The sequence below is a fragment of the Anolis carolinensis genome, chromosome 6, assembly GCF_035594765.1.
Source record: "Anolis carolinensis isolate JA03-04 chromosome 6, rAnoCar3.1.pri, whole genome shotgun sequence".
NCBI lineage: Eukaryota > Metazoa > Chordata > Lepidosauria > Squamata > Dactyloidae > Anolis > Anolis carolinensis.
In genome coordinates, this window is record NC_085846.1 from 78,266,443 (window position 1) to 78,293,588 (window position 27,146).

Below are 27,146 nucleotides of genomic sequence, written 5' to 3' on the forward strand. Positions count from 1 at the left end.
CCCCATGCCATCTCTATGAATTCCTTCCACCATAGATGAACTCTTTTCCTCATGTATCCGTGAATTTTCATATTCTATGTACCTGGACACCCTCATGAATCACTGTTGTATGAATTTCTAATCGTTGGGCTAATTTCATGAATTGTGAGATCATGCTGCTAAAACTCCACTTTTATGAATTTCCATATTGGGTTCCCCAGATGTTGTGAACTTCGTTCTTATCAAATGTTTTCAAATTGTTTATATCATTCATGATTCCCCTTCATGCAATGTAACCCACCTCTATGGATTCTCCCTTACTTCCTTGAAATCTATCTATCTGCCTATATGTGTTTGTACTCTTTGGGATTTTTGGGAACGTGCATTTTTCCCAGCTGGGTTTATATTCCAACTTTATTTTATTTTTCATTTTATTTCATATAATTGCCAAGTTATGAAATCAGATAGGGAATATTTCGAACTCAACTTGAACCTCAGGACCTGCCCCATTTTCTATGACCCAGGCTTACCTTCCCAAAAACAAAAGGATAATCTGCCACAGCTTAACCCAATCTAATTCAGATGGCATGGACAATATAAGGCTTGAGTCACCAAAATTCGGAGTATTGTCCAAAGGTGATTCGCCCCCAAGGCAAACATTGTCATATCTCATCTTAAGGAAATTCCAGGACACCTCAAGAAGGCGCCCTGTGGAGCCTGTCAATTTTGGCTCATCAACACCCATCACCACTTCCCCCTGACACCCCAAGGCATATCTGAAATCAGTGTACATGACAGGGACCCCTGATTGCTGTCATTAATCCCTTTAGAATCCGGCCGGGCAGGAATTAATCTGATCCTTCCTGCTCAGTCACTTCATTGTTTCAACAACTCCCGCCTTCTCCTCTCTGATTGGCCCGAGTGGGGACAAAAAGCAGCTCCCTATTGGGCCAGCAGAGCAAGGCGGGAAACGAAAGCCCGCCTCGTTCAACACTCTAGCCTATCCGCGATCAGATGGGCGGGGGAACGGGGCGGGAAATTCAAGGGGCTGTCAGACTGAAACATTGTATAAATATGGCTTTATTTTGGTTATCTGGTATGCTAGTAGGCTGAATGATCGCTACTAGTGTCCTTTTCAGCTGAATCGCTCAATAAAGACTCCTTGGCGGATTTTCCTTCAACTTTGGCGGACCTTCTTCATTTCGGCTCCAGGTTGTATTGCGGCTCATATTCTCCTATTGGCTCCGCCAAGGTCCATTCTCTCAGGACCGGATCGGCTCTCTCCTTAAGGGGCCCGATCCCCTAGAAACGCGGTAGACAACAGCTTCATTGAGTGCCTGAATCCATGTGTAATATAGTCTTTCTCTCTTACTACTGCCTTCTACTTTATCAAGCATTCTTTGTTTTCCAGTGAGTCACATCATCTCATAACATGTCCAAAGTAAAATAGCCCCAATTTACAAAATGGCTTGTAGTAAGAATTCAGGCTTGATTTGCCCTAAAACCCATTCATTTATCTTTCTGGCAGTCCATACTAGCCAAAGAAGTTTCCTGTAGCACCACATTTCGAATTAATTGGTTTTTTTTCTCGTCCGATTTCTTCACTATCCATCTATCCCATCCATACACAGAAAAGGAAGAGGCACAAAATGCGTAAAAACAGCAGTTGGGGCTTCATGTTACAACATTCCCCACTTCCATTTTGGGAGGGGAATTCTCTAATGTTTCTCAAGAATTGAGTTCTCAGTTAGCAGTAACAGTAGCTCAATTTATCCCTTTGCTTTGTTCAGATTTAACTATGCCTGTACATAGCAGAAACTCATATATCTGGTCTACTACTGTGTAGTGCTATGGGATGGGAACATCAACCACAAAAAAAAGGGGGGGGGGTCTGTAAAAATTATTTACCCTTTCTTTCTTTTTTCTTGTTGAGAACATTTAGAAAAAGAAACTGGAAAATTTCGCGGAAATACACATTCTCATTTTGATTCATCTCTAGTACCAGGACACAAAAGCAGAAAACTGCTTTTAGGATTCCTGATTATAGAGGATCAGTATCAGGTGGTGGCTTCTAAGGCCAGATCTTCACTGCCAAACAATGCACTTTGAACTGCATCATATGGTAAGTGTAGACTCGTATGCAGTTAAAGCTGTATTATTTGGCAGTGTAGATCCAGCCAAAATCACCGGGGCAATGAATCTACTTTGAGTTCTATTCTAAATTTTAAAGACACTATCAAAGATACTGAACCCTATGTCAAAATTAGGCACACTGCCTCAGAAAGCTCCTTTGAAGTTTAGCTAAAACTCTGGAGTCAATTCATCATTCCAATGATATGGGAGCCACCAGTCAGGATTACTGGAAACTAAAGAATATTTTGTTCTGTGGTCATACAAAAAATTCAAACCTCTATTGAATAATAAGGGCAGACTGTTAAATCTTAATTTCATATTTCATATGGTTTTCCAGATCTTAACAAAGGTAGGAGCTCCCTCAAAATCACTGCGATATTTAATTACACAAAGGCCTTATTTACTATATATTTCAATTAAGCCAATTTCCCAAAGTGGGTTCCAATATCTAGAGCAATCTATTTTCTTATTGTTGTTTCTTTTTCTTTAATTACACCATTTACAAACTGTTGCTGGAAGCCACAAATTAACGATGGTAAATGAACTGTAAAAAATTGAACTACTATGCAAACTGGTACAATAATTTGGACATTAGAAGATGATCATTTGGCTGTGATCAGTAATAATGTATTATATTTAATGTCTGAAAATGTAGCAGTTGTGGAACTACAGTCTACATTCGCATGAATTTTTATCATTAACTGAATTTATAGGAAAGAACATTGTCATTAGGGTAGCTATGATGATTATGCTTATTTTAATTACATACAAGGAGAAATTAGAGAAAAGGCTGTAGTCTTATCAAGAAACCAAAAAGAGCATAGTAATTTCCTGGCTGTGACAACATTAATACATTCAAAGAATAGCAAATTCTATTTTTCTTCCCAGTAACTTCTTTGCTTAAAGAAAACAACATTGGAATTAATTACTTTTGGGCATGTCACAATAAAAATGTTTCTACCATATTACTGAAAATAAACCAAAGGATACGTATTGATACTTATATGAAGCTCTCTTAATGAGTTTCAAATTCTTGGTTGCAGTTGTGATTAATTTTAACAGCCATCCCTTCCAGAACAAAGAAAACAAATCTGTAGTGATTTTGATTTCTAGAGATAGTTTCAGCACTTTAGAGACAATTTTTAAAGTTTCTTGTTTCTATTTATGTCTTTCAGCTCCAAATGATAAAGAACAAAAAAACCATAGTGATAAATAAGCCAAAAAAAGAAAGGAAAATGCTATACTTCTTTTCTTTATAAAGGAGTGAAAAAACGCAACATGCCCCTTTACAATTTCATCAAAGTTGATCATGGGGCAAGGGGGTGGGGGATAAAAGAAGTTTGGCAGAAGTTGTTAAAAGTGGGGTTTATTTTAATGTGTCACTGATGAAGAACGGAAATCAACCCTTTACATAGCCAGAACAAATAAGAGTGTCCTCAAAAAGATGCTCTTGAAGATAAAGTTGGAAATGCTAAGTATAATAGATGGAGCATACTGCACAATGATGTCACCCTTGATCATGCTTTACGATTGAAAGTAAAAATTGTCAATAAATTCAGTATCACTGTTCTTCTATCACTCTTCCTTGGGTGATAATATCCTTCCTTTGTACTCCTGATATTGTGAAGCAGAGAAAGGTCTCACAAGGACACAACCATACAGTTGCTATTAAAAGAGGGGGGAGGAAAAAAATAGGGGGAAAACACAGTACACATGTAGGGCAAACACAGGTAGAAAGGCTGTGTAGAAGACTGCTCAGGATTTTGCATCAAGAAAGTGCTATCATTGCACAAGTGCAGTGTACTGTGAATGTAATCATTCCAATAATATGTTTCCATTTGCTTAAAGAACATGATTGCTGTGCCGTCCGCCGGACAATAAAAAACTATAAAACTGAAACGTGCTGTCCTTTATCCGGGCGAACTGCAAATCCCTATAAGCTGTCCTATAGATATTGAACGACCGAGTCTGGATAACTTCAAAAAGGATGTTTATTCATACAAGGTTGTAAACCTGGCACAGATCTTAAAGTTGCAGAAAATGAAACAAATTTCTATAGGTTTTAGGTACAGAATTATCCCTGGTTCCAGAAAGCAAAGGTGATTATAAAACCACTATACCCTAATCACGCTGCCTATATTAGAAGGAGAAACTCTTTCCTTCCCTATCTTTACAGCAAAGATTAGTTCTAGAAGCGACAGAATAACCCTGCTCCTCCAACTAGATTTCCTATTCCAGATCAATATAATTCAATACTTATCTAATTTGGATAGGCTTAGATTGGCCTGGTTTTGAGGATGATTTGTCCCAGTTAGCCTTGCACAGCTCCAGCACGTTGGAAGACTATAGCCAGAATGAAACTCCAAAATGGAGACTAGACCCTGGTAAAAAGGGCGGTCCTAAGATGTTGCACTCTTTGACCAATCATTGCAAAGAAAACTGCAGCCAGCTCTTGCAGACTTCAAGCCACCTTTCCTGGGCTTTGCAGCCAGAGGCTGAAACAAAATGCAAAGGAGGGAAAACAAACAAACGACCAATAAGTAAGGCAAACCATCGTCCTGGGGGACGGAACAATTGCAACAAAGCAACAAGCTGGTATGATAACATCCATAAATAGTGAAATACTATTACACAAGCCAGCAAGTATTTTTCATCAGATATAATTTCAAGTCATTCTTATAAAGTTTTTTGCACTGAATTCAGATCTGTGTTTATTTTTTCTGTCACATGTAGTTTTTGCGATGAGGATAATTTAATAATTAATGCATTTACACACTGATATCAATTAGATATCACCAAAGGGTGGTATTAATTGGTGATTTTAACAGCCATAACTACACATGGGGCTATGCTCAGGAGGATAAAAATGGAGAGGCTGCCCTTTCCTTGGCTGAATTGCCTAAACTATTGCTTATTCGTGATAGTAAGCTCCCACCATCCTACAACAGTGGAATTATACCACCAAGGATATAACCGAGACCTTCTATTTGTGAGTGACAGTATTGTGCAACAATGCACTAAATCAGTGGGACCACCAATACCAAACACACAGCATTGGCCAATAATATGCAAATTGTTTCCCACAATAAGGACTCAGAAATTTCAATTTAAACAAAGATTCAACTTCAGAAAGGCAGATTGGTCTAAATTCTCATATATGTTAGATGACAAATTTATATCCCAATCCCTGAGGAATACGAGTGCTTTATCGAAATAGTAAAAACCTGTTCATTGGCTTCTATACCAAAAGGCTGCTAGACACACTGTCTTCAGGGCATTACTCCTGAAACAGCCGCCTAGTTGGAAGACTATTACCGGCTCCACGATGAAGACCAATTTAGTGAGCAAACTCTTCTGACAGCACAGAGTATTTTGTCCTCCATCTCTGAAGCCAAGAAAAAAACAGTGGATAAGGCTGATAACAGAAGCCGATATGGGCAGAAGTTGTCAGAAGGCATGGAAGCTGTTAAGACAGCTGAGCAATGACCCTTCATAAACTAATACATGTCAACATAAAGGCAGATCAGATAGCACATCGACTTCTCAAGAATGGGAAACCCAACTTTGCCACCAAACTAGGAAGGAAACCAATAGTCAGACAATCTGATAATGAAAACAACCTTCATGAACCTTTTACAGCTGCCAATTGGAAATGGCTCTCAATAAATGTAAAAATGGCAAAGCAGCTGACCTGGGTGATCTACAGATGGAGCAAATTAAGACCTTTGGCCCAAAAACAAGGTGCTTGCTCCTGAAACTGATGAACAACTGCATTGCATTCTGTCAGATCCCTAAAATCTGGAGGAAAGCAAGACTCATAGCCATTTTGAAACCAGGTAAAGACCGTAATGATCCAAAAAGCTAAAGAGCAATCTCTTGTGCCATTTTTATAAAGTTCTGGAGAGATTTATCCTGCACAGTAATATGGAAAAAATAGTCCCATTTATGATCCTACAGCAAGCTGGTTTTGGAAAAGGGAAAAGCTGCACATCACAACTGCTGAACCTGACTCTGCACATAGAAGATGGTTTTGAAAGACTGCAGATTACAGGAGCTGTCTTCACAAACCTGTCAACAGCTTATGATACTGTAAATCATTACCTCCTCCTGAGAAAAATGTATAATATTACAAAGGACTACCTCCTCATGTGCTTCATAGGAAATCTGCTACAAACAGGAGCTTTTTGTTCCAAGGTCAGAGAAGCAGGTGGTAAAAACAGAAGAAGGGCCTATATCAGAGAAGTGTGCTTGCTCCATCAATGTTTAACATTTACACAAATTATCAGCCACTGCCAGAAGGGACAGAGCATTTCGTCTATGCTGATGATTGTGCTATCACCGCACAAGCAGGGAGCTTTAAAATGGTTGAACAGAAGCTCTCCAAAGCTTTAGGTGCTCTTACTGCCTATTACAGAGAAAGCCATCTGATTCCTAATCCATCTAAAATGCAGATGTGTGCTTTTCATTTTAAGAACAGCCAAGCATCTCAAGCTCTGAGGATTACCTGGGAAAGAATCCCACTGGAGCATTGCAGCACACAAAAATACTTGGGAGTCACTCTGGACCATGCTCTGACTTATAAAAAGCACTGCTTGACTATCAAGCAAAAGTGGGCACTAGAAATAACATTGTACGAAAGCTGACTGGCATAACCTGGGGATCACAACCAGATAGAGTGAAGACATCTGCCCTTACACTTTGCTACTCTGCTGCTGAATACATCTCACCACATTAAAACAGTACATGTGGCTTTTAATGAGACATGTCACATTATCATAGGATGTCTACGCCCAACACTGCTGGAGAAATTATACTATTTAGCCAGTATTGCACCACCTGATATCTGCTGGGAAGTAGCAGCCCACAATGAAAGGAAAAGGGCATTAACATCTCCATCCCATCCTCTGTTCAGATATCAGCCAGCATGCCAATGACTTAACTCAAGGAATAGTTTCCTAAGATCTACAGAGATACTCGCAGGAACACCTCAGCAAGCAAGAGTCCAAAAGTGGCAGGTAAAAACCTGGAACCTCAATCAGTGGCTGATACCAGATGAGAAACTCCCTCCTGGGCACACAGAAGACTGGGTAACTTGGAAGGCACTGAACAGACTGCACTCTGGTACAATGAGATGCAGAGCCAATCTTAATAAATGGGGCTATTAAATGGAGTCCATGACATGCAAGTGTGGAAAAAAGCAATTCAAAGACAATTCACTACAATGCAGTCTGAGCCCTGTGACATGCACAGTGGAGAACTTACTTACAACGACACCAGAGAGTCTTGAAGTGGCCAGCTTCTGGTCAAAGAAAATCTAATATAATGCCAAATTTTTAACTCTGTTTGTGGTTTTTAATACATTATAACTGTATTCTCAATTTGCTTCTGACACAATAAATAAATAAGTTTCTCATCGTGCGCACTCATATAGTAATCTCATTTCTCTTCCTCATTTTTTCTACAGTGTATCATGCTATTTTAAGATAATTTCTACCACTTTGACAGTAATTTCCATTTCATATGCTTTATCACTGGTGTTCATGCCAACTAGAAAAATAAATCAGTTAAGCAATTCAAAATCACAAAAGCCATGATTTTCCACTTATAATTTTAACTAATGCATTTGATAGCTTCTGTGATGACAATAGAAATTGATTGAGAAGGGTAGAGAATACCTACACAGTTCTTCTTATTCAAATGAAGAAATCCCACTTGTATTGAAATCCCCACTTATAATTTTAAGAGTTATCATACTTATACATTCTCGTGTTCAGAAATTTACATAAGGAATTCAATATTATTTGTTCTATGGGGATGCTTGAGTCAACATTGTGCAGTTGTTTTGAGCATTGGTTTAGGCTGGGTTCAAATTGTGTAGGCTGGGTTCAAATCTCTGGACATAGAAACCCACTGGATAGCTTTAGGTAAAGTCACTCTTTCAGGCTCAGACAGAAAACCCTGGGATAGGGTCACCATAATTTTAAAGCAACATAAGGGCACACAACAGTGATCATGATATTTAAGGTCAAAATATATTTCAAACAATTTCATAAAATTGAAGAGGGTTTTATAAACCACCCAATTCAATATCCTACTCAATGCAGGAAATGTAGAACATCCAAGAAATGACTATCAAATCTCTTTGGTTAATAACCTTATGCAAGGGAGAGGGATAATTGAAAATGGTTATCAAACTGTTTCCTGAAAGGGATCTTGCAGCATTCTTGAGACTAAGAGAAAGAATTTGGTAGCATAAAAGACTTAAGTCTATTTCACCACATTATCAGAAGTGCTACTTAATTTTCAAAAGTACTGCAAGTTCCCTTTGCAGACTGATCCACAACCTCATTAAATGTGTCACCGGAATCACCACAGATTGTGGCAATTCCAGTATGTCAGCCCACGTCCTGCATCATCCAATTCACTGGTTGTCCCATTCCACGGGGGGGGGGGGGGGGGGGGGGAATGGGCCACCCAGTTTCCCCCGTCGATCTCAATGGAACACGGAGTCTTCCCATATTGCCGCTGCAATGGCATATACCAGTTGAACTTCCCTTTTGTGACGGAGCCCCGATGGAAGTACTTTGACATTGTGAGATGGGAGCCAGCAGACTCAGTCGCAAAAGAGAAGATCAACTGGCATATGCTGATTTGGACCCCATCTGATGAGGTTGCTAAACCATCATAGATATGTCGTTGAATTCAAGCTACTACCTGTCGCTCAGATATTTCTGCTAATGCTCAATCAAGGCTCCTGGGGCACTAACTGATAAGACTCCCTTTTTTATGTAACCACATTTTGCCATTTAAAGAATACTATACTGAATGTTCAAAAGAAGAGAAAGTGTTTTTTTTCTTAAACAGTACTGTGTAGTAGTGAGAGCGTTGGATTAGAACCAGGATACTGTGGCCAATTTTTCAGACATATACCCTTAGCAATTGAGTTAAATTTATTGTAATCCTGGGCATACTTATTTGTGGAATAACTCCCTTTGAAAAAAGTGATATTTACTTTTTAGCAAAATACATAATATTATGTGATCAATCTTTCTAAAGCTACCATCATATGTATTTTTATCTGACTAATTCATCAAGTTGTTAATAGGGATTGTAGCTGGGGTTTAAATTGGCAGTTTCATAAATACAGCAATACTTTGATTTACAATTTTAATTCATTCTGTGACCAAGCTCTTAACTCAAAAACCTCTTATCTCAAAGTGAAGCTTTCCATTGAAATGTATTGAAATGCTATTAATCAATTCCACCTCCAACCCCCCCCCCCCAATTTTGTTACGTGTTTTTAAATAAGAAAATGTACTTCATAAATAACAAATAATGTATAAATGCACATTCACATGGAACAATAAAAAGGAAGATTAATTTAAAATTGTAGAAACACAAAGTTGTGGCAAGGAAGCACATTTAAGGCAACAAAATGTGTGTTGGCCATGAACAGGAAGGCAATACCTGCACATTCACCTGGAACAATAAAAAAGAAAGGTCAGCTTTAAAATGGTAGAAGCACAAAAGTTGTGGTAAGGAAGCACAAAGCACAAAATGAAAAGGAAGAAGCATCATTTTTTTTCATACTGTACTCATTCCAGCCTCCAATCCTCTCTTGTTCTCTCTCCCTCTTTCTCTTCATGAAGCCAAACAAGCCAGGAATAAAAACTGCAGAAAATCAACTAACCCAAAGTTCCTCAAAGCGAATAAGAGCAAAGCAGACAGCAACCTCCCAAAGCAAACAAGAGGCATGGAAGCTACTCTCTTGAAGCCCTAATGCCTTATACTCTCATGCTACCACTCCCTCTTGAGGTAGCTCTTAACTCAAAATCTGTTCTTATGTCAAAGAAAAGCCTGGGCCGATCAATAACTCTTGACTTAACACACTCTTAAGTAGAGGTTCCACTGTACCACAAATTTACATTATTTTGTGCTCTATATTATGTGTGGGCTATACAAGAAGCTTAAATTTCAATAAGTTTGATCTGAGAAGGAAATAAAAATGCATTACCATGTTTAAATCATGTATTAATATATATCTTCCATCATAGTTTTTTTCATCTGATCAACACATTTTTTCAATATATCCAAAGTGGAATCTTAACCTGATATCCCAGCAAGCAAATAATTTTTGATTGCTAAGCAACATTCAGCCTCCCAGAAGCTCATAGTAAATTCAGGTTTCTGATATTAATAATCTTCAACCGCTCATTCCAAGTCACTACCCACTGCTCACTCAGCAATTTGATAGCAAATTCCCAGGTTATTACCAGATGGTGCACCTACCATTTGCTTGAATGATCATATCTAATAAATAGTAAGGAGTGTGAACACAACACTTTTTAAAGACAATTATCATAACTCAGGTGGTTGTTTAGGTCAAATAGTATATTATAAACCACTATTTGTTCAAACAGTAGAACTATTTAGTTACATATTAGGTTTCTGTTTGGGACCATATAGACTCCATTGCTTGTGAGATTTAGAAAATAAGCAATCTCGATTTGAATAATTCTATAAGCTTATTGGATTGCTTTGTATTTTAACCTTGTTTCTCTGTTCATTAAAAGGATTTTCATCTCATAAACTTATATGAAAATGAATGCTGGGTGTTTCCAGACAAAATGATTCTACTACTACTACTTTTAAAAAGGCAAACAGCTAGTCCATCTTTTCCTTAACAGATTTTCTGCATTGATGGAAAAACACAAGGAGATTACAAATGGAAAACTGATTTCTAGACCTTTTATTTGCAAAATTTTATAAAGGGGCAATAAACATAATAAGTCTCATTTGTAATTATCCCAATGCAGGGGTGGATGGTCAAAGGTAGTTCTCAACTGACAATGAGTGATTTGCATGAGATCAAGACTTTTGTGAGTTCCATTTAGATATGGAATCAAAACAAATTCCTAGGTTTAGAACTCTAATTCCAAGGCCCAAGCTACATGTTTCTTTAAGGATGTAGTTAGTAGCTACATCATTTTACTTTTTGAATTCTTTTTTTCAAAAAACTTTCTTATTATTCAAGGAGCATGTTTTGAATTGGGATGTCTAGGTCTAGGTAAAGAATTACTCAATTTCCATTGCCAGAAAATGATCAGTGGCAACAAACAAAAGTGAAATTTAATTGGCTGTTTCTGAATTTATTATGTGTAAGATGTGCCCATTTAATTCTTTCCCATTTTAAATTTCAGGGACTGAACTAATGCACAAGTGTTTTTGAACAAAAACAATGTTTTAAATATTTCATAAAACTGTCCAGTCTAAATCAGTAATATTATTTGAGGGACAGAGAAAAAGAAAACCCAGGTAATAAGAATCTCTGTTCATCTGTGTATATGTATGTATATGTATGTGTGTGTGTGTGTATATATGTGTATGTATGTATGTGTGTGTGTGTGTATGTGTGTGTGTGTGTGTGTGTGTGTGTGTGTGTGTATATATATATATATATATATATATATATATATATATATATATGTATATATATATGGGGGGTCTTAGCTTGAAAATCATGTAGCAACTTTACATAGAAAAATGACATCTCCATTTCCAACAGGTTCCACTTGGAAGACAAAAAAAATTATAGACCCATCAAATTCCAGCCTCAAGAAGACCTGAGAGCAGGAATCTTGACTCCTACTAGCTATAATGAAGCCTTTATTGCTTAAAAAAAGGGAGAAAAGATTAAAGTAGTATAAGAATTCAATGTTGTGATGAGAATAGTCTAAGAAAAAGGTCTCAGTGTAAAGTTTTCAGATATATCACTAAGGCTATACCGAATACCATCATTGATAATAATGCATTTTCACATTTCTTCCTCCTTGCTACAGCCTAGCTTCTGAAGTAAAGTATTTTTGCTGTAAGATATGAAACTATTTTCTCCAATAATGATGGGTTCCATTATTTTCCCAACAACTCTGGATATTATAATTAAAAGAAACATCCAGTGACTTAGAATCTTTCAGGGAGGCAGATTTACAAAGAAGAAGCTATTTCCCCATGTCTAATGCATTATTACCATCTTTACATTCATATGTTCAGGAGCAGGAATGTAGAAGCCAAAAGGTTGGAGGAAACAATACATGATCAAGCACTCTTTGACTATTACATAATAAAATTAAAATTAGCATGCAGCTCTGACCAGTGCTCTGGAAACAAGTTAATTGTCTACTTTTACAATCTCTCAGTTTTAATCCATGTTTTCATTAGTTCTTGTTTTTTATTGGCTAATGTTTTATTTTATTTTATTTTTTATTTTTTTATTGTGCAAGTTGTTGTCTATTGCTGTGTTTTATACTGCTACTGTTTTTATTCGGGCTTGGCCCCATATAAGCCGCCCTGAGTCCCCTTCGGGGAGATAGAGGCGAGGTATAAAAATAAAGTTATTATTATTATTATTATTGTCTACATGGGTTGTTACTTTAAATCACAATTATTAAAATTTAGTTAGCTTCATATTAGTGAGTTTCAGGATGCATCCATAGAGCACCCAAAATGCACGAGCTCAAGCACTTTTACCTGAGGCGTCCCAATGAAAACCCTGTTTTGTCCCAAATTAATTTCACACCTGAAAAGACCCAGGTCTTTCATAAGACCCAGGTCTTTCCAGGTGTGGGCTCTGTGTGAATTGGGCCCGGGAATCACGTCATGTGACTTCCTGGCCCAATCCACACAGCCGTCTCAAGATTTCTGGGCTCATGGAAATCCCAAAACAGGACCCATTCCACCCAAAAGCCCCTTAACCCCCCCCCCCCAAAAGAGAAAATAACTTACCCAGCCACCATTTCTGTGCTGCTGGCCCTCTCCTGGCATGTAAAATTATCCAAGTCAATTTCTAACTAAGCCCAACCAAGTCATTTTAGAACATAGGACAGGAAGTCTCACAATACTAGAAGTAGCAATATGATCACAATGAAGCAAATAAGAAATGATTTGTTGTCATTTTCTGAAACCAAACTCTACTCCTTCAGATGGCCTTGTGATATGGCTGGCCCCATCTCTAATGAGTTGTTATATACAAATAAAACAAACCATAATTCATACAATGATGCTATCACTTCCTTCTTTAGTTAAGGTAGTTAACGGCCCTTTAAATCAGGGGATTGACAGAAGTGTGAGACTAGCTATAGGAAAATTTCACCCTGAAGAGACACATATGGAAAACGGTTTTTATCCAAGTCGCTGACAGATGGGAGTATGAAGAGTCTGAGACTGGTTGGGTCATGAAGAAACAAATGGCTTTCTTTTCTCTAATTACGTTCATTCCTCGTGGACCCTTTGAGTGAGAGACTTGATAAAAGTGGGAACAAGGTTCAGAAAAATGTTCAGAAAAAGGCAGATAGAAGTGTTGAGATTGCAAGGCTGGGTGGGTAATGAGAAAACAAATGGAGAGTAGAAAAAGAAAATTAGAAGAATAGGAGCTAGGAAGAGAGACACATATGTTTCACTTAATCTGGATTCAGCCCTATAAACAGGCAATATCAAACATAATGATAGTCCATAGCATCATGATGTCAAGCAATCAAATCTGTCATTAAACTTCCTTTTTGGTGATATTTTCAATGGAACTACAATTTTTCAATGGAACTATAGCTTTTGTTGTCTTTAGCTGAAAATAAACCCCACTGCAAACAATAAAGTTGCTGGTCTTTAATAGGGATATATTACCATATATTCTTATTCTTATAAGAATGCATATTCTTATAAAAATGCATTCATTAATGTACATGATAGTATTGCTGGGAATCCCATATTACAGCAGTGTATCTCACTAACAGACTTCCAGCACTATATCTTTTGTGAGATATCCTTTAAAAGAGTGTATTCTTAAGTCTGTTTTATGGAGCATGAGTGAAAAATATTTTGGAAAGGATGTCCTGTTTATGTTGATTCTATTCTATGTTGTATTATATGTGGATATTTCATATGTAGAAACTTTTGTTACAATTTTGTTGTTCCTTCCCCTTAATTAGCAATCTGCAATTCATCCATGTTGCTTCCATTCCCTTCTTCTACTTTTAAATTTTCTTTATTCTTGTTCCTCAAGAAACAAGATTTCTAAATTAAGCAACTACTGGGGAACTACTAAATTCACAGGGGAGTATGAGGTCATGTAAACACCAGTTACTTGGGTTTCCAAATATATGATTACGTACTTTTTATTAGCTCCTGCCAACCTAGCAGTTCAAAAACATGCCAATGTGAGTAGATCAATAGGTACCGCTCCGGCGGGAAGGTAATGGCGCTCCATGCAGTCATGCCGGCCACATGACCTTGGAGGTGTCTACGGACAATGCCGGCTCTTCGGCTTAGAAATGGAGATGAGCACCAACCCCCAGAGTCAGACCTTTACTACTTTTTATCACACTTTAATTGGTTTCTGCTCCATCTGATGTGCTGTACTTTTCCTCTGCTTTTTTATTATGGAGCATTGGAAAACATTATCAATAAAAAAGTACCATATATACTCATATATAAATTGACCTAATGTGAAAGCCAAACTCAGGTTTGAGTGCCAAAATTATGGATTTTAATATCATCCATGGATAAGTCAAGAACAGAGCAGAGAAAGCACCAGGGCTATGTTAGGGGACCAGTCACTCCTGCTCTGCCCAGACATTCAAAAAGGCCAGAAGTAGCACTATAGTAAAAAAAAAAAAAAACAATAAAGGGAATTAGATACTTTTTTAAAAGGTTATCCTGGAGTGGATTAAGTTCTTACATTTCCTTGTTTTGCTTTCTTTTTTTTGCTAAGGGTTAAGGTACAGTGCTTATACTAACTTGTAGATAAGTCGCCTCAGGGTTTTTTTGGGTTCATTGTTGACAACAAAAGGTCTAGACTTATGTATGTAAGTGTTTTATGCAGTCATTTTTCATTGCGAACTTTCTGAGAAATGAGCAATAACTCTACATTAAAATAATAATAATGCTATATTAATTATACTACATGGATGGATGGATAGATAGAAGCATGTTTCCTCCTCCTATCACTGATATTTCTAATCATCAAGTAGAGAAACATTGTTTAATGAAATGTCATAGTCATCGTCATTGTCATCATCAATGTTTGAGAAAAATTATATGCACAACAACTTGTCTCAACTATAGTAGGCACACTGAATCAATAGCTGATTAGCAAATACACATTTTATATATAATGTGTAAGTTCCATCGATTTCATTTTTTCTTCTCTATTTGAGACTAACAATTGTATTTAAGCTACTGTCTCTTTTCAGTTTAGAAAGCAGGGTGCACTGTCCTAATCACTCAGGATTCAAGATTACAGAGCAAGAAGGACCTCATACTGATGGTGACACAGCCAAATCATCAACTCAGCAAAGTATTGAGTACACAGCAATGATGACTCAATAACATGGAAGTTGTGGCATAGCCACGCATAGTCCATTGGAGAGAAGAACAGAAAACTTACAAAGGGTAGTAGGAATCAGGGGAGCCATAAATGCTATACTATACATTATACACATTTTAAAATGTGCTTTTAAAAGTTATAATCCCTTCAAAGTTTGCTCAAATATATCCCTCGAGTCCATGGGGGCTTACATCCAAATACAGAATCACAAAAGGCCGAAGATTTATACAACTAAAGATAAACCAGAATATATAAAGCATAGAATTGCAGCCTTTGGTTTTCTTGAATGAAACATTCATTAACATTTAAAGGCATGAGATGATTAAGTTTGAAGTGGGAATGTTTGAAGGCTACACACATCTCGTAACAAACAAAAATGAATCACAAGTAACATAATTCCAGAAAAGTGATACCTAAACCATAGAATCATAGAGTTAGAAGAGATCTTGTGGGCTATCTAGTCCAACCCCCTGCCAAGAAGCAGGAAAATCTCATTCAAAGCACCCCTGACAGATGGCCATCCAGCCTCTGCTTAAAAGCCTCCAAAGAAGGAGCCTCCACCACACTCCAGGGCAGAGAGTTCCACTGCTGAATAGCTCTCACAGTGAAGTTCTTCCTAATGTTCAGGAGGAATCTCCATTCCTATAGTTTGAAGCCATTGTTCCGTGGCCTAGTCTCCAGGGCAGCAGAAAACAAGCTTGCTCCCTCTTTCCTATGACTTCCCCTCACATATTTAGAAATTACCATCATGTCTCTTCTTAGCCTTCTCTTCTGCAGGCTAAACATGCACAGCCCTTTGAATCGCTCCTCATAGGTCTTGTTCTCCAGACCAATCTATGAGTCTCTTTATCCAGTAATTACATTTCAGACATTCAACTGAGTTGATATTTCAGCTGCTCTTATTTTCTATGAGTGGGAAGCAATGTTTGATATTTGTTGTTCTTTTTCACCTCATACTTATTTAGATGGAATAGATGGGTGGGTAACTCAATGAAAACTAAGGCTTTAAAAACAGAATTTTATACAAATTAATGAATGTAACAAAAAATAAAGGAAATACGTATTTAATTATCTAGTGCTTCAGTTGGTCATGTTTGTGTAAGCATACAGGCATTTTTAAATTACATTATAAGAATCCATTATCCTGCAGAACAAATGCTAGTGATGAAACACAGTTTCAGTATTCTTTCTTTTTAATGTTCCATAGTGATCAGGAACTCCCATAATAGACATGTCTCCAGCTGTACCTTTATTATCATGCAAGTATAAATAGGAACATATTGTCCTCAACTTCAAATATTATATGGAAAAAATATACAATACTGCTTGGCTGGAGCACTGGTGAGTAATGGGTATTGCATAAACCGAATGATGATAATGTTACATGTGACATCCTACAACAAATGCCATTTGTGAAACCATGGTTACCATGGAAGTTTTCATATAAGTTATAAAATATATTTCTGACTCTAAAACACAATGAAACAAATAACGGTGTTACTGGTGGCTACTCACTAACAATAGATCATTCCATACCCAGGGATAATGTATCTGTAATATATCAAGGTACAAACAAAAGGAGATAGCTGGCTCCAGTGATACAACCGTGTGAAAACTTTCCAGTTTGTTTCATTATCATTTTTGTGTGGAAAGAAGGACTTTAATATGACCTATTAAGGAAATTATTCTGTTCTCAAGGAGGCATTTTCCATATCAGTCTATGGGATTTGTTTTCATTAACATTAACATCCCCTGATTAAACTTGAACTGATTCTGTTAATGAAACACTTTCATTAACAGAATCAGTCCAAGTTTTAACTGGAGATGATTGAAGATTATCTTCTATTTCAAAAAGAATTACATAATTAAAGAAAAAAGAAAAGAAAGATTCTTAAAGAATGAACTTGTCCTTCTCCCTATCCTTTAAAGAAAGTGCTATATAAAATCAGAGCATTTTTTCCAACATAAACAGGAATCCTTTTCTGCCCCATTGCTCAGAATTAGAATTAATTCTCAACCGGATTATAGATGTATTGCTGGATTAGAGACTTACTGATGACAGCATAATACATCCTCCCAGTGGTTTAAAATAAAATGAACTCTGTTTAACCACAGCCAACATTACTAACAAAATATGCAATCAATATTGATAGTACTCACAGCATCATTATCTTGGCGGCTGACAGAAAAGAATTTGTAGAATGTATATTGTTATAAATTTCAGGACAATATATAGACCAAATTTGAATCTTTGTAAGTCAGTGACATCACAGAAAATTAAGCAGAAACTCAAATGTGGTCTATTAAAATAACTAGGACTTGCAAAGCTTACATTTGGTTAGATCATGCTACAGCTTCAAAACTAACTGTAAAAAAAATCATATTAGGCAACCATTGCCAGTATCCAGCTGACTGAAGTTCTATTTAACTTCATTTTAGATCTCTTGCCCAAAGATCTTTCAGTTTGACTTGGATATTATGCTGCAGTTTGTAATTCTTCAAAAGCCATGCTCTTTCCTTGAACAACCCCAGTGATAACTAAAAGTGTGATGTACTGTGTTACCAGTTTATATGTAAAACACTGTAGATAAAGCTCTTTTCATTACAATATTTTTCTTTCATTGCAAAAATTAAAATTAAACATCAGTTGACCTAGAAGATAAGCTATTGGCTTTCAAAATCCAACTGCATTTTATTTACATGCAGCAGTTTCCTCTATGAGAACCTGGACATTATTTTGGAATCTCTCTATTGGAAATGTTGAAAGTAAGATAAGGCTTTAAAAAACAGATTTTAGAAAATAATTTATTTCTGCTAAACTAAAACTATCACATTTTCATCTGGTTTCACTATTCTAACCCAAGTCTAATGAGACACAGACCAATGCAGTTTGGTGGTTCATTACAACTGTTTCTGTAGCAGTAGACTGCAGTCACCATTTTACAACATATGGATTAGACAATTGCATCAATAATGTGCACTGACCAAGAGTATTGACTTCAAGACAAAGTAAACATGGCCATTTTACAAACAAATTTAACTCAGGATGATCTTACATAAAAGCAAATCTGAATTTCAAAAGAGACTGAAGTTTTCCAACTGCAGACAAACTTCTGTTTAACACACCTTCTTGTTGATGTATTCTGAATCTGAAATACCTAAATAGCTCTGTCCCCACCAGGGTGGATAGCAACAAATGGATATATCTGTCAGTACAAAGTTCAGTAACCTTCCAGACTGTGTGTCCGTATGTGTCTATTCCATTGTACACAACGGGCACACAGACACATCCCTTCCATGTGAATAAAGTATATCAGAAGGGAGCCATTGAGCAGGGATTAACTGCAGCAGAAGGCCACGTGTTTGCTGGGAAGGGGAGAGAATTTGTCTTCCAACTGCCTTGAAACAGCTGGAATGTGAAATACAGGCCATTTGGGAGGCAGGCAAGGCAGCAAGGCAACCCTCGAAAGAACAACCTCCAGGATTAAGGTCTGCAGTTCAGGGCGGGAAGGATTGGATCTGTCCAGGGTCCTGAAATATAAAAAAATCTTTTCTCCTTTCTCTCCTCGCCGCTCTAATAAACTCATTCATTAGTCGACCGGATAGAGACCTCATTCAGCAACCTCAGACAACAGCTGTCTGGCCAATATAAAAACCTGGTTTACAAGAACGAAGCCTTTAAAGGGATTTTAAAAATAAAAAATTAAAAAGCAGGGCAAATCCAAGCTAAATTCAGAGAGTGATGTCTTCCTCCCCCTCCCCAGTCTTGTCTCTTTTCTACTCCAATATTTAGAGGCTGATTAGATAGAGAGTATTTGACAATATTGAGTGGGTGGGGAAGGAAAGGGGGGAAATGTTTTATTATTATTTATTTACTCGTGTATTGTTTAATTAATGTTACACTTTATTTCTCCATTTGTGGGAGCCAAGGCCAAAAGAATACATTCTCTCCCTCCTCCGCTCTCTCTCATTCTCTCTCTCTCTATCTCCCTCTCTCTTTTTAAAAATAGGTTCCAGTTTACATTTCTGAGTAGGACTGTTTTTCAGTCAAAGGCCCCACCTACACTGACATCAATGTCGACTCATATAACATAATTTGATGAACTACATTATATTACTCTACCTACCACCTACAGTGACGTATAATGTAGTTTGGAACCACTTTATATACTCAGTGTAGACTCATATAACATAGTTTAATCAACTCATTATATGACTCCACCTACCACCTACAGTGAAATATAATGCAGTTTGGCACCGCATTATATGTCCAGTGTAGACTCATATAACATAGTTTAATGAACTGCATTATATGACTCTACAGTGACATATAATGCAGTTTGGAACTGCACTATATGCTCAGTGTAGTCTCATATAACATAGTTTAATCAATTGCATTATATGACTCTACCTACCACCTAGAGTGAAATATGATGCAGTTTGGCACCACATTATATGTCCAGTGTAGACTCATATAACATAGTTTAATGAACTGCACTATATGACTCTACCTATCACTTACAGTGACATATAATGCAGTTTGGAACCACATTATATGCTCAGTGTAGTCTCATATAACATAGTTTAATCAACTGCATTATATGACTCTACCTACCACCTACAGTGAAATATAATGCAATCTGGCACCACATTATATATCCAGTGTAGACTCATAAAACATAGTTTAATGAACTGCATTATATGACTCTACCTACCATCTACAGTGACATATAATGCAGTTTGGAACTGCACTATATGCTCAGTATAGTCTCATATAACATAGTTTAATCAACTGCACTATATGACTCTACCTATCACTTACAGTGAAATATAATGCAGTTTGGCACCGCATTATATGTCCAGTGTAGACTCATATAACATAGTTTAATGAACTGCATTATATGACTCTACCTACCATCTACAGTGACATATAATGCAGTTTGTAACTGCACTATATGCTCAGTGTAGTCTCATATAACATAGTTTAATCAACTGCATTATATGACTCTACCTACCACCTACAGTGAAATATAATGCAGTTTGGCACCACATTATATGTCCAGTGTAGACTCATATAACATAGTTTAATGAACTGCACTATATGACTCTACCTATCACTTACAGTGACATATAATGCAGTTTGGAACCACATTATATGCTCAGTGTAGTCTCATAAAACATAGTTTAATCAACTTCATTCTATGACTCTACCTACCACCTACAGTGACATATAATGCAGTTTGGAACCGCATTATATGTCCAGTGTAGACTCATATATAATCTTTTAATGAACTGCATTATATGACTCTACCTACCACCTATAGTGACATATAATGCAGTTTGGAACTGCATTATGAGATCAGTGTAGACTCATATAACATAGTTTAATGAAATGTATTATATGACTGTACAATGAGCATATAATGTAACATATGCCAGTGGATAACTACATTATATGACATTAAATGATTCTATTGCACTTTATATATTTACGAATTTGTTGCTCATAATGTGCACTTTGCTTATCCACTATTGCAACCTCATTGTTTTTAATTTGATGTTTTAATTCTGTGTTGTTTTTTTCCTATTGTGTATATTTATTATTAGTTTCTGTTGTTGTCCTTTGATGTGTCATATTTTATAATTGCTTGTACAGTAGAGTCTCACTAATCCAAGCTAAACGGGCCGGCAGAAGCTTGGATAAGCGAATATCTTGGATTATAAGGACTGATCAAGGAAAAGCCTATTAAGCATCAAATTAGGTTATGATTTTACAAATTAAGCACCAAAACTTCATGTTATACAACAAATTTGACAGAAAAAGTAGTTCAATACGCAGTAATGTTATGTTGTAATTACTGTATTTACGAATTTAGCACCAAAATATCACGATATATTGGAAACATTGACTACAAAAATGGCTTGGATTATCCAGAGGCTTGGATAAGCGAGGCATGGATTAGTGAGACTCTACTGTATTTTGATTTTGCTGTAATCAAAAATCAAATCAAATCATCTCGGGGGAGATGGAGGCGGGATATAAATAAACTTATTATTATTATTATCGTGCACTATATGGCAGTGATGAACTGCATTATGATGATGGGACCAAAGTTTCTGAGCTTCGCAAAGACCCTCTGAGATGATGGGCAGCCACAGCTCTGTTGAAAAGTGGGGTGTCGGACCTTCGGGAAGAGGCACCTCGCTTTCACCCGAGCCCTCTCCCCAGCCCCCAAGCGACTCTTTCCCGGCTTGAAGCTGAAGGCGGTTCCCTTCCCCATTCCCTCCTTTCTTTTCTTTCTTTCCTCCCTTCCCCGCTTCCCAGTTTGAGGGAGACTTACGTGTGCCGTCAAACCGAGTCGCTATGGTGTCCAGGAAGGTGTTCTGCGGTGCCAGTAATCCTTTCATGACAGGCATTTTGCCAGCGCGGGGTGAAATTCTCCATCAAAGTTTGCCTTGGGGAGGAGAAGGATGGGGAAGAAAGTCGTTGTCGAAGGTGGTGGTGGAGGAGGAGGAGCGCCGCGGACTTTGGGGCAAGGCGTGCTAGTGCTACTTTGGCTGCCGAGGTTTGGCAACCAAGCCTGAGGAAACGCCCGGCTTGCAAACGCTGCCGCCGCCGCGAGCCCTTCGGCTGCTTCTGTGCATGTTTTCCTTTTTTTTTTTGCGCCGAGAGCGCGCGCCAACCCCCTCCCCGCCTCGCCCCGCCCCTCGCTTCTCACCAGGTGGCTGTTTCTCACACTCGCCCCGCGCCCTCGACGCCAGGCAAAGCAAGGCGTTTTTGGCGGGAGAATAAAAGGATGGGCATTGGAAGGCTGCCAGTGGGAGCTGTGAGGAGGAAGGAAGATGCTTCTAGGGCTGAGGCTTTGCCAACATTGAGACAAGAGTGGTGTCCTGCCCCACAACTTGAAAGACAGACACTGTGGGAAGACTGTGAAAGCTGAAGACCACTCCTTGTATGGTTGTGTACAGCAGAGCTTTCCAAACATTTCACACTTTTTAGACACAGTGATTCAGTTTCCCCGGCAAACCAATGGTTAAACAACCGGAATTGTGGGAGATGAAGTCAAAAACACCTGGAGGGCTGAAGTTTGCACAAGCCTGGGTTAAACCAATCCCTTATAAGAGACAGGGACAATTACAGAAATTGTAATAATGAAAGCTATTGGAGCCCCGGTGACGAAGTGCGTTAGAGCGCTGAGCTGCTGAACTTGCAGACCGAAAGGTCCCAGGTTCAAACCCCAGAAGCGGCGTGAGTGGCTGCTGTTAGCTCCAGCTCCTGCCAACCTAGCAGTTCGAAAACATGCCAATGTGAGTAGATCAATAGGTACCGCTCCGGCGGGAAGGTAACGGCGCTCCATGAAGTCATGCCGGCCACATGACCTTGGAGGTGTCTATGGACAACACTGGCTCTTCACCTTAGAAATGGAGATGAGCACCAACCCCCAGAGTCAGATATGACTAGACTTAACGTCAGGGGAAACTTTTACCTTTACCTTATAGGAACACAACGTATCTCATGAAAATCTGTCATTTATTGAAGAATAGAAGCGTAGAGTTGGAGGAAACCTCGTGGGCCATCCAGTCCAATCCCCTGCCAAGAAACAGGAAATCTCATTCAATGCACCCTCGACAGATGGCCATCCAGCCTCTGTTTAAAAGCCTCAAAATAAGGAGTCTCCACCACACTCCGGGGCAGAGAGTTCCACTGCTGAACAGCTCTCACAGTGAGGAAGTTCTTCCTAATGTTCAGGTGGAATCTCCTTTCCTGTAGTTTGAAGCCATTGTTCCGTGTCCTAGTCTGCAGGGCAACACAAGCTTGCTCCCTCCTCCCTATGACTTCCCCTCACATATTTATACATGGCTATCATGTCTTCTCTCAGCCTTCTCTACTGCAGGTGAAACATGCCCAGCTCTTTAAGCCGCTCCTCATAGGGCTTGTTCTCCAGACCCTTGATCATTTTAGTTGCCCTCCTCTGGGCACTTTCCAGCTTGCCAACATCTCCCTTCAATTGCGGTGTCCAGAATTGGACACAGTATTCCAGGTGTGGTCTGACCAAGGCAGAATAGAGGGGTAGCATGACTTCCCTGGATCTAGACACTATACTCCTATTTATGCAGGCCAAAATCCCATTGGCTTTTTTAGCTGCCGCATCACATTGTTGGCTCATGTTTAACTTGTTGTCCACGAGGACTCCAAGATCCTTTTCACATGTACTGCTGTCAAGCCAGACCTCCCCCATTCTGTATCTTTGCATTTCATTTTTCTGCCTAAGTGAAGTATCTTGCTTTTTCATTTTCATATATGTGAGTGCAGCATTTTTTTTCAAATGAAGCAAAGAGTGTTTGAGGATCAAGACAGTCATAGGAATACCAAAATGCTTGTTTATAAAACTATTGTCCTCCTAACTCTATTATATGCCTGCAAAATTTTGACCATCTACAAATGTCACTCTCAACTCCTGGAATAAATTCATCAGCATTGCCTCCAAAAATCCTGCAAATCTCTTGGGAAGAGAGGCAGACAAATGTCAGTGTTCTGGAAGAAGCAAAGACCACCAGCACTGAAGCAGTGATCCTATACCACCAACTTTGCTGGGCTGACCACATTGTCTGAATGACTGATCACCGTCTCCCAAAACAGAATGTTTTGTGAATAGCAAATGACATTTAAAGATGGGCTTGAAGCTAACCTTAAAAATCATGGCATAGACATTGAGAACGGGGAAGCCCTGGCTCTCGAGCATTCTAACTGGAGGTCAGCTGTTACCAACAGTGCTGTGAAATTCAAAAAATGGAGGTCAAAAAGGAGAAACATGTCAAGAGGAAAGTGCCTCAAGCCAACCCTTGTTGGGACTGCCTTCCATCTGGAAATAACATGCAGATCCAGAATAGGTCTCTACAGTCACCTGCGGACCCACCACCAAGACGCTATACTTGGAATGCCATGACATTCGGCCACGAGGAATTGCCTATGATGACAAGGAGGAGACCAGCAATGAATACCAGCTGTTGTAGGCTATGATTCAACAGAAGGAACTGGTAGAACCGTTTCTATTCCTTGCCTTAGAAAACCCAACAAAATTAATGAGGTCATGATAAGGCAAGAGGTGACTCGAAGACACACACAGAGAAAGTAAAAACACACACAACCCTGTTGGACTACTATAATCACTCTATATGGGACTGCCTTTGAAAAGTGCTCAGAAACCTCAATTGGTCCAAAGAGCAGCAGGCAGATTGCTAACTGGGGTGGGCTACAGGAAGCACATAACTCTCTGTTGCAACAGCTCAGCTGACTTCCAGCCCATTTCCGGGAACAATTTGAAGTGCTGGTTTTGACCTATAAAGCCCTATATGTCTTAGGCCCGGATTATTTGAAGGACAGTCTCTATGAAACTGTCAGGAATTTACAATACTCTGGGGAGAGCCTTTTCTCTGTCCCACCACCTGCTGAAAGGTGTTTGGTGGGAGCAAAGGAAAGGGCCTTTTCAGTGACTGCTCCCAGACTTCAAACTCCCTCCCAAGAGAGACCAGGATGGCCACATCCCTGCCCACCTTCTGCAAGCAGGTAAGGACATTTCTGTGCCAGCAGCATTTGGGGGAGGTTGAGGGGTATGTTGCTGGGGAGCTTGTGGGTGGGCTTTTTTGAGAGTTGTGGTGAGTTTAAAATGTGATATTAATTGCATTTTATTTGTATTTTTACTTTACACCCATGCACTAATATTTAATCATTTTTATTTTATTTATTTTTATTTGTCTTTTAAAAATTCTTATTAGATTATGTGGTCCTATGGGACTCAGTAAATAAAAGTAGAAGAATGCCTGGTGCTGTAGCTTGAACAGTGCAAACCAGACAAGCACAACCTGGCAATACAGGCCAATGTAAAATACCATAGACTACATTTCTTAATGCCACATCCCAAGACTGGGACAAGAGGGCACCTTGCTCTCAGGGAACTTGCCCATGGAGCTCTTGGCATCCCTCCCACAGCCCTGAGCATAGGGTTTCCTCTGTGCTCTCCATGGCCACCAGGGAAGCTGCTTCCAAACCTCCTCCCTCCCTGCCTCTCCATTGCTTGTATTGCTTGAGGCTTGGATGGTGTGCTCATTCCCGGGCACCACAGAGTAGGCATACACTGGCCCCACATGCCACCGAGCTGCCGGACAGAAGAAGAACAGTCAACTGGCCAGCCAGCTTGATTCCCTGGCATCTCCTATCCAACCAGCAATGCCTTGGAGCCTCTGAGGGCAATGCTGATGGAGCCCCATTCATGGGTGTGGAATAGGCAGTGGTGAGGTCCAGGCACTGGAGCAGTGGTGAAGTCTAGGCAGTTTGATGTTGGCCAGAGGGGAGATGGCCAGCATCAAATCAAACCACCCTGAGTCCCCTCGGGGAGATAGGTGCAGGATATAAAGCTATTATTATTATTATTATTATTATTATTATTATTATTATTATTATTATTTTATGACACAGTAAACAAGATAGATATGCTGGATTTCATATCACAAAATCACAAGTCGAACTCTTCCCAAGTGTCTAGGACTGTGTGATGTATTTTCGGATGATGCGTGCAGATCCCAGTAGGGTGGCCTTTTGCAGTTGGCAGATCGTAATTTTGTCAATGTCTATTGTTTCCAAATGCCGGCTGAGATCTTTTGGCATGGCACCCAGTGTGCCCATCACCACCAGGACCACCTGCACTGGTTTCTGCCAGAGTCTTTGAAGTTCGATCTTGAGGTCCTGATAGCGGCTGAGTTTTTCCTGTTGTTTTTCATCAATCCAACTGTCACCTGGGATTGCAACATCAATGATCCAAACCTTTTTCTTTTTCACAACTGTGATGTCTGGTGTGTTGTGTTCTAGAACTTTGTCAGTCTGGATTCGGAAGTCCCACAGTATCTTTGCGTGTTCATTTTCCATTACTTTTGCAAGTTTGTGGTTGTTGTTGTTATTGTTGTTGTTGTTGTTGTTGTTGTTGTTGTATGGCTTGCTTGGGTGTTGCCCAGGGCTGCGGTCATGGGCCTTCTGAAATCATGTGGCCTATGAGCTGTATATTGTGCAGGTCTGATGTAAACCAACAACAGGAGAAAGTGTCATTCTCTCCACACAACGTGTGCATTTGGTGACTGGGGTTGGCTTGTATTTACATTTTTCTGAGTTTCACTTACCCCAAGGAGGAAGTAAATTCTATCTCTCTGGGGTACCTCAATTCATGCACAAACAGATCCAGCTGTGTCTTTGTGTTCCAATAATCCAGTTTTACAATCTAGACCTATGCATGTTTATTTGAAAAGAAGTCCTACTGAGTTCAGTAGGGCATATTCTCAAAATATCTTGTTTTGCTTTTATTTCTCACCTAAGCTCTTCAGACCTTTACTGAGCAGAAAGGTCAGTTATCAAGTACCAATGTTTAGAATGAAGAGGTAAAATTTTCAAAATATGTAGCAAAATCACTTTCACCCCATGACTTCATTCCAAGTTTGTGTACAAAATCAATTTTCTTTATTGTTAAAAAATGCTCACTGGTGTCTTTTAAATGTACCCACCATTTTAACATAGGAGAATCTACATTTGCTTTAACCAAAACAAATATTACAGAGATGTAAAAAAAACCTAATGGATCTGGCATAATTAAAATATTCCCTCTACCTA

At 38.8% G+C, this 27,146-nt stretch overlaps 1 protein-coding gene across 3 annotated transcripts in view; it reads right to left on the reverse strand.

Moving 5' to 3' along the window:
- The window catches only part of kcnh8 (potassium voltage-gated channel subfamily H member 8), a 186,961-nt gene extending 164,825 nt beyond the window's left edge, over nucleotides 1–22,136 (reverse strand). For all 3 annotated transcript variants that reach the window (XM_003222163.4, XM_062984575.1, XM_062984574.1), the window contains exon 1: nucleotides 21,832–22,136. In XM_003222163.4, coding sequence (XP_003222211.2) covers nucleotides 21,832–21,907 — 76 coding nt within the window. In that variant the 5' untranslated portion in view covers nucleotides 21,908–22,136. The remainder of the gene's footprint in view (nucleotides 1–21,831) is intronic.
- Between the last annotated feature and the right edge of the window lie 5,010 nt (nucleotides 22,137–27,146).